This window comes from Nerophis ophidion, linkage group LG21, assembly GCF_033978795.1.
Source record: "Nerophis ophidion isolate RoL-2023_Sa linkage group LG21, RoL_Noph_v1.0, whole genome shotgun sequence".
Taxonomy (NCBI): domain Eukaryota; kingdom Metazoa; phylum Chordata; class Actinopteri; order Syngnathiformes; family Syngnathidae; genus Nerophis; species Nerophis ophidion.
In genome coordinates, this window is record NC_084631.1 from 2,473,623 (window position 1) to 2,486,216 (window position 12,594).

General features: G+C 36.5%; 1 protein-coding gene across 2 annotated transcripts in view; it reads left to right on the plus strand.

Annotated features, from left to right (window-relative positions):
- The first annotated feature begins 2,548 nt into the window (after positions 1–2,548).
- LOC133539581 (ephrin type-A receptor 7-like) overlaps positions 2,549–12,594 on the plus strand; it is a 708,400-nt gene continuing 698,354 nt past the window's right edge. For both annotated transcript variants that reach the window (XM_061881603.1, XM_061881604.1), the window contains exon 1: positions 2,549–2,741. In XM_061881603.1, the coding sequence (XP_061737587.1) occupies positions 2,663–2,741 (79 nt within the window). In that variant the 5' untranslated portion in view covers positions 2,549–2,662. The remainder of the gene's footprint in view (positions 2,742–12,594) is intronic.

The following is a 12,594-nucleotide window of genomic DNA, read 5'->3' on the forward strand; positions in this document are numbered from 1 at the left end:
ACTTTTTCATAGTTTACTTTTTAAATGTCAATCATTTGCTGTTGTGAGTCGGTGCCGACACTCAGTTGTCGGTGCACTTGAGTTTGATAAATAGTCGTGTTTCCTCTAACAGACTACAATATTGATTGGTGTGATCTTAGGTCCAAGTCAAGTCCCAAATGTCCACTGCTTGTAAGCATCTTTTAATGTGCTGCATGCATCTGTGCTGCCTTTCCCTGTCAGATGGATATAACTCATGGGTCCTTTATGTTCACTTTTAAGACACGGCGGCATTGGAAAACGTACTCTAGTCTAAATTAACACCTACAAACCCCGTTTCCATATGAGTTGGGAAATATAAACAGAATACAATGATTTGCAAATCGTTTTCAAGCCATATTCAGTTGAATATGCTACAAAGACAACATATTTGATGTTCAAACTCATAAACCTTATTTTTTTTTTGCAAATAATAACTTAGAATTTCAAGGCTGCAACATGTGCCAAAGTAGTTGGGAAAGGGCATGTTCACCACTGTGTTACATCACCTTTTCTTTTAACAACACTCAATAAACGTTTGGGAACTGAGGAAACTAATTGTTGAAGCTTTGAAAGTGGAATTCTTTCCCATTCTTGTTTTATGTAGAGCTTCAGTCCTTCAACAGTCCGGGGTCTCCGCTGTCCTATTTTACGCTTCACACATTTTCCATGGGAGACAGGTCTGGACTGCAGGCGGGCCAGGAAAGTCCCCGCACTCTTCTTTTTTTACGAAGCCACGCTGTTGTAACACGTACTGAATGTGGCTTGGCATTGTCTTGCTAACATAAGCAGGGGCGTCCATGAAAAAGACAGCGCTTAAATGGCAGCATTTCTTGTTCCAAAACCTGTATGTACCATCTGCCTTCACAGATGTGTAAGTTACCCATGCCCTGGGCACTAATGCACCCCCATACCATCACACATGCTGGCTTTTCAACTTTGCGTCGATAACAGTCTGGATGGTTCGCTTCCCATTTGGTCCGGATGACACGATGTCAAATATTTCCAAAAACAATTTGAAATGTGGACTCCTCAGACCACAGAACACTTTTGTCACTTTGCATCAGTCCATCTTAGGTGATCTCGGGCCCAGAGAAGCGGCCGGCGTTTTTGGATGTTGTTGATAAATGGCTTTGGCTTTGCATAGTAGAGCCTTAACTTGCAATTACTGATGGAATAATAATAATAATAATAATGGATTAGATTTATATCGCGCTTATCTATTGTTATATACTCAAAGCGCTCACAGTGAAGTGGAAACCCATCATTCATTCACACCTGGTGGTGGTAAGCTACATCAGTATCCACAGCTGCCCTGGGGTAGACTGACGGAAGCGTGGCTGCCAGTTTGCGCCTACGGCCCCTCCGACCACCACCAATCATTCATTCATCATTCATTCACCGGTGTGAGCGGCACCGGGGGCAAAGGGTGAAGTGTCCTGCCCAAGGACACAACGGCAGCGACTTTGATGTCCATAGGTGGGAAGCGAACCTGCAACCCTCAGGTTTCTGGCACGGCCACTCTACCCACTACGCCTGGAGCGACGAACTGTATTTAGTGACAGTGGTTTTCTGAAGTGTTCCTGAGCCCATGTGGTGATATCCTTTCGAGATTGATGTCGGTTTTATATATATATATATATAATATATACATACATACACACGTTAGGTCAGGAAAAAACACAGAGGCTATTTAACTTGTGCTTGTCTGTTGTTGGTGTGAAAGCATGGAATTCTCTAAACAAAGACTTAAAAAGCTGTAAGAATATATTTGTATTTAAAAAAAGTTATAAAAAGAGAAAACTGAAATTATATCAAACTGAGTTTTGATTTAGATTGGACGTGTCATTGTGAAAGTGCTTAAAGGAAAATGGAAAAGTATGTTGGAGTTCGGGTGTTGGTGGAGGGAACATTTATAATTCATCTAAAATACTGTAATTTGTGTTAAAAAAAGGGGCAGATAAATATAAGAATATAATTCTTCCATCTGCTCCTTTCTGATCATTAAAATGTATAAGAAAGAAAAACAAAAAAAAACAATGACAGTGTCAATTGTACGTGGCTTGTAAATATGCATTTTCATGAAAGGAATAAAAATAAATGATGATGAAAAATGATGAACCCTACAAGCCTGTTTCGCAGGTTTCCTTTTTTAACCCAATGCTGGATTATACATCAAATAAATCAAGCTGGTGAATAAAGTGCATTATTGCTCAAATATGTACGCCATTTCCAAAAGGAGCTCTTATCTTGCCACTTCATCCGCTCTCCTTGGCTTCTATGTTTTCCTGACGAGTGCATTCCAGCCGCGGTGGAGAGAAGTCACGCCGAGGACTCGACGACTTTAGTGGGATCACCTGGCGCAAAGGCTTTCAGAGTGGCCGCCTGTGATTGGTCGACGCGCCGGCACGCGCGGTTCCATCCCCCGTCGCCATTGGCCCGCCGCGCTGTCAATCGTCAGCCTAAGCCCCGCCTTCCGAGGTGTTAAATAGACCCTGCTCTCGCCGGCTCCGCGCACTATTCAGCCGGACGTCTCTCGCTCCACACTCGCGCCCCGGGATCGGTGCGCCTCTGCTGCGGAGCTTTGCGCGCTGGCAGGCCGGAGAGAGATGACAACAGCCACCGCGGAACTGGCCAGACAAACATGGATCCCTGTACGACGCTGACTTCGCTGCTTTGGATATTAATTCTGAACCTTTTGGAAGACTGCCGCGCGGAGGAAGGTATGTCAAAACTATTTGTTTTGGTTTTTTTAGTATATTTTGAAGATATTCTCTCTGTGTTGGGGGACGCAGGTGCTTTCTATATAATTGATTACCAGCAAAAATGTGTTGCTTTTGAAAAAAAAAAAAAGTCTAAATACATGTTTTACAAATACATTTAGCAGCCATGTTGTCTGTTTGTTACTTGAATGTCGAATTTAGTCCCATCCAGCATCTTTTGCGCAACTGGTTTCTTTGTCTCAGCCTGCTGCTGCTGATTTATCCTCACACTTTATAGCACTTTTTTTTTCCTCCATTTGCTTCAAAAACGTGCAGAGTGAAGAAGATTGAATGATGGTGGAATATTTGGCTGTGGTTTCTCCAGCAGTGTGGAGACAAGGTAGCAGGGGAGAGAGAGAGAGAGAGGGGTTAGCATGTAGAGCAGGGGTGTCCAAACTTTTTCCACTGAGGGCTGCACACTGAAAAAATCAAAGCAAGCGGGGGCCATTTTCATTTGTTTTTATTTTAAAAAACACTGCAATAATATACTTTTAGGCCTCCATTCAGTTATGATCCCAGAGACCCCAAAGAGTTTGGGTCCAAAGAAAAAAATAAAAATGTGTCATTATTCAGTATTACTATTTTCATTATTATTCAAGTTTTAAATCTCTAGATTAGGGGAAAAAAACAAAGAAAAAAAAAACAAAATATGCAATATTTTCACCCATTAACTTTTTCAAATGGAATATTTGGGATTTGGGATTACCATATTTCCTTGAATAATGCTGAAAATTTTAATTTCCCCTCAGGGATTAATAAAGCGTGTCTGATTCTGATTCTGATCATTAATTAAATTAAAACCTCTTCTCACTCCTGCGCTTACCAACGGCATGCGGTAAAAGTAAGCATGCGCTAATTATTTCAAAACCTCTTCTCACTCCGACACTTACCAAAGGCATGCAGTAAAAAAATGAGTGTGATGTAAGCTTGGACCTTAAATCCTACTGAATAGCTCTTAATCTTCTTCCCTTTATGCGATTTGAAATGATTGAAATCAGCCTCCTCCATTTTGGAAATGAAACACTCGTGAATCACAAGTTTGACTGGGTGGTAATACTAAGCATGCGCTCATTTTTTTGGGGAAGCGAGTTTGACCCGGCAGTAATTCAAGGCAGGCGCATACTATATGTGTTATGATCCCGGGGACCCCAAAGGGTTTTGGTAAAAAAAAATAATAAAAAATGTGTCATTATTCAGTATTACTATTTTCATTATTGTTCAAGTTTTAAATCTCTAGATCAACATTAGGAAAAAAAAAAAATGGAAAAAAGAGAAAATGTGCCGGGGCGGTATAGCTCGGTTGGCAGAGTGGCCGTGCCAGCAACTTGAGGGTTGCAGGTTCGATCCCCGCTTCCGCCACTGCCGTTGTGTCCTTGGGTAAGACACTTTACCCACCTGCTCCCAGTGCCACCCACACTGCTTTAAATGTAACTTAGATATTGGGTTTCACTATGTAAAGCGCTTTGAGTCACTAGAGAAAAGCGCTATATAAATATAATTCACTTCACAAATATGCAATATTTTCACCCAATAACTTTAAGTGGAATATTCAGAGATTGTATAACAATGAAGCCTTCATTTTGGATTTTGATTTATTATTATTTTTGAGCTATATGACACTTAAAAACAAATCACACTAAAATAATTGGGGATCCAAAAGTGTTAGAAAATAAATTATACATTTTTTTTACTGTTTACTTTTAACACAATCTCCAGATCAATTTCAGATGTATCCGTCAATTTTAAGTTTTATTGTTTGTTTGTTTTTTGTTTGTTTGTTTTAGGCCCTTCTTTGAAAAAAAAAAAAAAAAACAGCTCGGTTTTTTTATACGGCAAAACACAAAATATGCAACATTTTCCCCGCAAAAATATCTCAAAGTGGATAATTTAATGTGTAATTGAAGCCTTGAATAGGTCAATAATTCTAAATGACATTGATTTTGATTCATTATTATTTTTTTAAAGAAAGAAACCGCCTGCATGGCAGCTTTGCAACAATTTCTTGTTACATTTCACCTGTTTGCTCTTTTATACCACTTTTTATGTTTTACATTTTTTTCAATTGTATTTTTAAAATGTGCCGTGGGACCCTTTAAAAATGACTTTGGACACCCTTGATGTGGAGAAACCTGCACTGGGGTCTGCACAAACATTGAAGCATTTTTTTATTTTTAAATGTCTCTCATGGAGCTAAGAAAGTGATGCTGATCAGTTTGGAGATTGTGACGTGAGGGAGAGAGCGATGGGTTTTTATTTGTTGTTGTGGACTTTTGGCTTGCACACAATTGTTAGATTCACCGGCCACTACATTAGGCACACCCTCGCTCACTGACGAGTCCTTTTTTATTGGATTTATGAGGTGATAGCAAGAAAAGCGTCAAAAATGAATAAAGCAAAATATGTTCTAGTCCAGGGGTCAGCAACCTTTTTGAAACCAAGAGCTACTTCTTGGGTACTGATTAATGCCAAGGGCTACCAGTTTGATACACACTTAAATAAATTGACAGAAATAGCCAATTTGCTCAATTTATCTTTAATAAATAAATCTATATATATTTTTTAAAAAATGGTTATTTCTGTCTGTCATTCCATTTTTTTTTCCTTTTACGGAAGGTTTTTTGCAGATAAATGATAAAAAAAAACACTTAATTGAACGGTTTGAAAGAGGCGAAAACAGGAAAAAAATTTAAATTAAATTCTGAAACATAGTTTATCTTCAATTTCCATCCATCCATTTCCTACCGCTTATTCCCTTTTGGGGTCGCAAGGGTCGCTGGCGCCTATCTCAGCTACAATCGGGCGGAAGGCGGGATACACCCTGGACAAGTCGCCACCTCATCGCAGGGCCAACGCAGATAGACAGACAACATTCACACTCTTCAATTTTGACTCTTTGAAATTCAAAATTGAACCGAAAAAAAGGAGGGAAAAACTAGCTATTTTGAATCTGTTTGAAAAAATAAAAAAAATAATTTGTGGAACATCATTAGTAATTTTTCCTGATTAAGATTAATTTTTGAATTTTGATGACATGTTTTAAATAGGTTAAAATCCAATCTGCACTTTGTTAGAATATATAACAAATTGGACCAAGCTATATTTCTAACAAAGACAAATCATTATTTCTTCTAGATTTTCCACAACAAAACATTTAAAAGAAATTCAAGAGACTTTGAAATAAGATTTAAATTTGATTCTAAAGATATTCTAGATTTGCCAGAATAATTTTTGAATTTTAATCATAAGTTTGAAGAAATATTTCCCAAATATTCTTCGTCGAAAAAACAGAAGCTAAAATGAAGAATTAAATCAAAATGTATTTATTATTCTTTACAATAAAAAAAAATACATTTACTTGAACATTGATTTAAATTGTCAGAAAAGAAGAGGAAGGAATTTAAAAGGTAAAAAGGTATATGTGTTCAAAAATCTTAAAATCATTTTTAAGTTTGTATTTTTTCTCTAAAATTGTCTTTCTGAAAGTTGTAAGAAGCAAAGTGAAAAAATTAATGAATTTATTTAAACAAGTGAAGACCAAGTCTTTAAAATATTTTCTTGGATTTTCAAATTCTATTTGAGTTTTGTCTCTCTTAGAATTAAAAATGTCCAGCAAAGCGAGACCAGCTTGCTAGTAAATAAATACAATTTAAAAAATAGAGGCAGCTCACTGGTAAGTGCTGCTATTTGAGCTATTTTTAGAACAGTCCAGCGGGCGACTCATCTGGTCCTTACGGGCGACCTGGTGCCCAAAAATAAAAAAATCACTTCATATTCTCTCCTGCTAGCTCGTGTTTGCATATCTGAGATATTGTGCTAAAATATGGAGAAACAACTACAAACGTGTGCTTCATTCTAAAATGTTAACCAAAAATATCAGAATGATACATAATGTCGGATATAAAGTAGAAAACATACAAACCCTTTATTTATTAAATCACAATTTTTCAAATTCAACGATTTGGTGCATTTGAAAACAGCTAAAATGATGTACCAAGCAAACTATAACTGCTACCCAAGAATGTACAACAATTCTTCTCAACAAAAAAAATGTAACCTTGGGGAAAAATGTAATTTAAAACATTTGTTTTAATTTACAAATGTTTTATGTTTTAAATGTTTTAAAGGTTGTAAGTATTTTACAACACTTAAAACCTTTAGTACAGGGGAGTCAAACTCATTTTAGCTCAGGTGTCGCTTGGAGGAAAATCCATTCCCAAGTAGGCCGGAATGGTAAAATCATGGCATGATAACTTCAAAATAAAGACAACTCCAGGTTGTTTACTTTGGGCCAAAAATAGAACAAACACATTGTGAAAACGTACAAATCACAAATAATCCTCTGGAAAAAACACGTTGTTTGTTGAAAATTCTGAGGAAATTGTTGCAGTTATGAAAAACACAATACATTTAGACATGGTCTCAGTTTATCTACAAAGCCAGGATTAAACTTTAAGTCACAGTCTTTCTGGGATTGGACAAAAAACATGTGAACTCTTCGAGGTATCAAATACTTCTTTTGTCATGTCCACGTATCAACCCAGAGCTAACTCAACAAACCGTAAGAATCGGAGGTAAAACTATCCAAAAGGGTTACGTTTTCTCACTATGTTTTCATACCTTAGTTCAGGGGTCGGGAACCTTTTAGGCTGAGAGAGCCATGAAAGCCAAATATTTAAAAATGTATTTCCGTGAGAGCCATATCATATTTTTTTAACACTGAATACAACTAAATGCGTGCATTTTTAAGTAAGACCAACATTTTTTTAGTATAATAAGTCTCTAATTCTTTTTAATAACATTATTTTTTGAACAGGTGTGGTAGAAAACGGATAGATGGATTAAAATTCATAACAATTTTTTAATATTTTGAACGTTATTTTTAATATCGTGATTACCAGCGGAATTATTCATTATTTATCGTGTTAAGCAATGTCAGCTAAAATGGATTTGAGAGCCAGATGCAGTCATCAAAAGAACCACATCTGGCTCTAGAGCCATAGGTTCCCTACCCCTGCCCTAGTTGGTGCCTGTCGTGGCGGTAATTCTAGAACCCGGTGGGAGAACACCTTATTTCACCAGTCTGGTCCATGTCCCGCCTCTAATGACTCTGATTTTCCGAAGTGTTTTGGATGTATAGAAAAACGTTTTATTATCAATGTTATTATTATCGAAAAAAGACGACAACGAGGCATATTGCAACGGTAAAAGTTGATTTTCAAGACAAAAAATGATTATCAAGGTAAAAGTTGATTTTCAAGACAAATGGTTTATTATCCGAGTACACAAGATACTACCATCTATTCTTAAAAGCCACACAAAAGACATTATTGGGGAGTAAGGGTGCCAAATAACGACATAAAACACCAGCTTTAAAGTTTCCATTCTTTACTTTGTACCTCTTTCTAGTCCTAACAGAATTGCTATTGTGACATCCAGTGGACACATTTAGAACAGCAGTTTTTTTCATTCAGAAAAAAAAAAGTAACTCATTTTAATACTTGGCAAACTTGTCACGCAGGCCGGATAAAACCTGTTGGCGGGCCTGATCTGGCTCACCGGCCGTACGTTTGAGACCCTTGCTTTAGTTTATCTGTATGTGGGATTAAAGTATGGAACGGATTAAGCAAAGCAGCAATATGATTCAGTTTAATAGACTGTTCAAACTACAAGTGTTTGCAAAGTACACGGAACTATTATTTTTAATGAGACAACGATTATTTATGTATTTATTTGCTTACTATGGGCCCTGCGATGAGGTGGCGACTTGTCCAGGGTGTACCCCGCCTTCCGCCCGATTGTAGCTGAGATAGGCGCCAGCGCCCCCCGCCACCCCAAAAGGGAATAAGCGGTAGAAAATGGATGGATGGATGGATGCTTACTATGGTATATTAATGTGTTCACTGTTCTGTTACAGAGAGAAAGGGAATTGGATACAATTGCTATGGTATGAAAAGGGCTAGGATTAAATAAACTCTGCTTCTTCCTCCTCCTTTTCGGACGGGCTGTAATGAAACTGGCATTTGTGATGCATTACGTTGTATCGTATGCTTGTTCCTAATAAACTGGAACGAAACTGAGTTGGAATGAAAACATGATTGAGCATTTATTTTTCTGGGGATTGCAGTTATATGATAGCATCTGTAGAATCGAAAATAGGTTAAGGGTTGAATAATAATGGCAGATTTCATATTAGAATTGCAATAATCCAGTATGTATCCCCTAATTTCTGTGACCAACACATTTAATTATGCATTTTAATTATCTTTACTCATGTGTGACCTGTATCGGATTTCATGTTAGAATGAACAGTAAAATTCAGATTTTTTTCAAATCCAATACAAATCCGATATGTATGCGATGCGCTTAAACGACCAGGTGGCATTTTTTTGCGACCGAAACGTTATTGAAAGGTAGAATCATGTAAAAAGAGATTTATCAGGTCTAAGTCCCCACATTTCTGGCTCAGGCTCCTCAAAATAAATGGCGCAGCTATTGACGGACAAACTTAATCTCCTCGGTAAAATAATTTGGTTAACTGTCGACCTTAGATTCACAAAATCCTTGAAATTGCCAGGAAAAAGCCAGGACTGAGACCTCGGGTGGCCGCAAACCTATTGTGCCATATGTGATGCGGGTAGGGTCTGTTCACATTAGAACCAAATGTGAAACGACGTAAAAAGACAGTTTTAGGAACTAAAAATCAAGGGTGAATGTAAAGATGAATACATGCATTGCACAGCAAACCACATTAGGACTGCAAGGATTAATCGTTTAAAAAAAAAAATGCGATGATTTATCGTTTTAAGGGTGTAACTAATCAACTGATCAAATGTTTGGAACTTTACATTTGTGGATAGTTTCTACACAGCTGCTGAAATAGAACTCACATGAGTTCTAGTGTGTGTGTGTCGGGATCTGTGTGGCAACAGAGGATAGTTATATATATATATATATATATATATATATATATATATATATATATATATATATATATATATATATATATATATGTGTGTGTGTATGTATATGTATATTATATATCTATATGTATATATACATATATTATTGTTATTATATGTGTGTGTATATATATAATGTATATCATGTTTATGTATATAGATTTATGCATATATATATATATATATATATATATATATATATATATATTGGGGGTGTAACGGTACACAAAAATTTGGGTTTGGTACGTACCTCGGTTTGGAGGTCACGGTTCGGTTCATTTTCGGTACAGTAAGAAAACAACAAAATATACATTTTTGGGTTAATTATTTACCAAATTTGTAAACAATGGCTTGATCCTTTTAACATTGGGAACACTATAATAATTCTGCTCACGTTAATCCACATTAAACTGCCTCAAGTTGTTGCTTTGATTAAATAAAATGACACAACTTTTCTTCTACATATAAAAAGTGCAACATTAAACAGTTTCAAGTCAACTCATCAAGCTTCATTTATTACAGCATTGGGGAAGCCTGTATAAGATTATTTTAAATGTAAATGTTATATTTTTATCAACATGGATCCTGCCATTGAAAACTAGGCTGCTACATTACTAATGATTCATGTAAATATTGCTGAAAATTCATCCCTGACCACCATGGAGTTTATGTAGGCTTTATGATGCACTTACATTATTTTATATACTATCAGAGACAGAAACTCTTCATTTAATAGAATGTCCTTTTTTGCTGCTTCAACACACTTCAATCAACACTGTCCGTAACACACACACACACACACACACACACACACACACACACACACACACACGCGCGCGCCCGTTGCGAGTGAGCTGAGCTGTGTGTCTAGAAGGTCAACGGGCTCATAGTAATGTTTAGAAAGTAGTCGACTTGGAATATAATTTGGGGAGAGTGTGTTGCTCCCCTGCTAAAGAACTATCTGCTCGACATCGACACTGAAGACCTGACGTCATGCACTCTGAATACGCATTGCTGATTGGCTTTTATGTAACCAATCAGATGGTTGTGTGGGCGGGACAATGCCGGGTGCTGTGTACAGACACAGAGGCAGAACGGAGCGCAGCAGCTTGTTAAGACTTTAGGATAGGCGGCGACTTCATATGTTTTTGTGGAACTCGTTCGGTATTCCTCCGCACCGAACCGGAGCCCCTGTACCGAAACAGTTCAATACAAATACACAAACCGTTACACCCCATATATATATATATATATATATATATATATATATATATACACACACACACATATATATATACACACACACACGTGTTTTATACGTATGTATATATATATATGTATACATATATATATATATATATATATATATATACATACACACACACAGTATATATGTTTGTATATTATATATGTATATATATGGATGCATGTATTTATACATACGCACATACATGTATATATGTACATGTATGTATACATTTATACATATATACACACATGTATGTGTGTATATATATATATATATATATATATATATATACATACACACACACAGGCACGTATTTTATATGTATGTTTGTATATATATATGTATATATATATACACATACACACAGTATATACGTTTATATATTATATATGTATATATATGGATACATGCATGTATTTATAGATATGCACATACATGTATATATGTACATGTATGTGTGTATATATATATATATATATATATATATATGTATATATATATATATACAGTTTATGTTTATATATACTTATGTATGTATGTATAAACATCCGGACTGCATGGAGTGCTGGGAACCTTAAATACGCAGACATAGTTTCCGCACGACTGCTGCATTAAAGTGCGCACAGAACAGTTATTTTTATTGATGCACACACATTAAAAGTGCAAATTCAAAGTTTAAGTGCATTTATTAGGAAAAATACTAAAGGTTATCGCAAACAGAAACATGGTTAATTAACTTTTTTCCTAAAGTACACAACAGTGTGGCTGTTATCTCATTACTTCATTAATCAAACAAACTGATAGATTGAATGCTAAAATAATCAGAATCTGCAGCTCTAAATAAATAACCACGATCAATCATAATACTCTAATAAAATGGCCACTCTTAACACAGCCGTAAGTGCACAACAAGGCACTACTCTTGCACACACACACACACACGTACACAACCACTCTCACGACACTTACATGGCGTGCTGGCATGCGACCTTTCTCATGAAACACTCGCGTGCACACATGATTGAAGTAACAATTTCCGAGCGGCTGCTATAAAGCCATCCTCTGACACGCAGGCGTGCATAAACATGTTCAGAGGAGCAATCAAACCAACGCGTTTGCACGCTTTCATGCGTTCGCACAGTCGCTCTCCAGCGTCACATGCCAGCCTCCTTTGCCATATTGATGTGAGTCCAACTGAATATCCCACAGCCTTATTGGGATTTGATGTCGGGGAAGAAGCAATGTGTTGGTTTTGCTAGCAAACTCTCTTGAGATTATGATATGATTAAAAATTGCATTCAAGTCAATAACCAATTAGGGTTTTAATCCAACTGTTTGGATAAAATGTGCTGTTTCTCCACATACAGTACGGACAAAAACTTTTGACGCATTTTTCATTTCAATGACTTTTTAGGGACCGATGTCCCTTTGGGACAGAGGACCTTATTGAATTTTTAAAGTTGTATTATTATTATTATTATTATTTTAGCGTAATTTGTCATTTGTATTATGCTGTAATGTGACCCCCTTACCATGCTTCAAAACACATCAAATTTGACAGGACTGACAAAAAATCGAATCAAAAAACCAAACCCCAAAACTCACA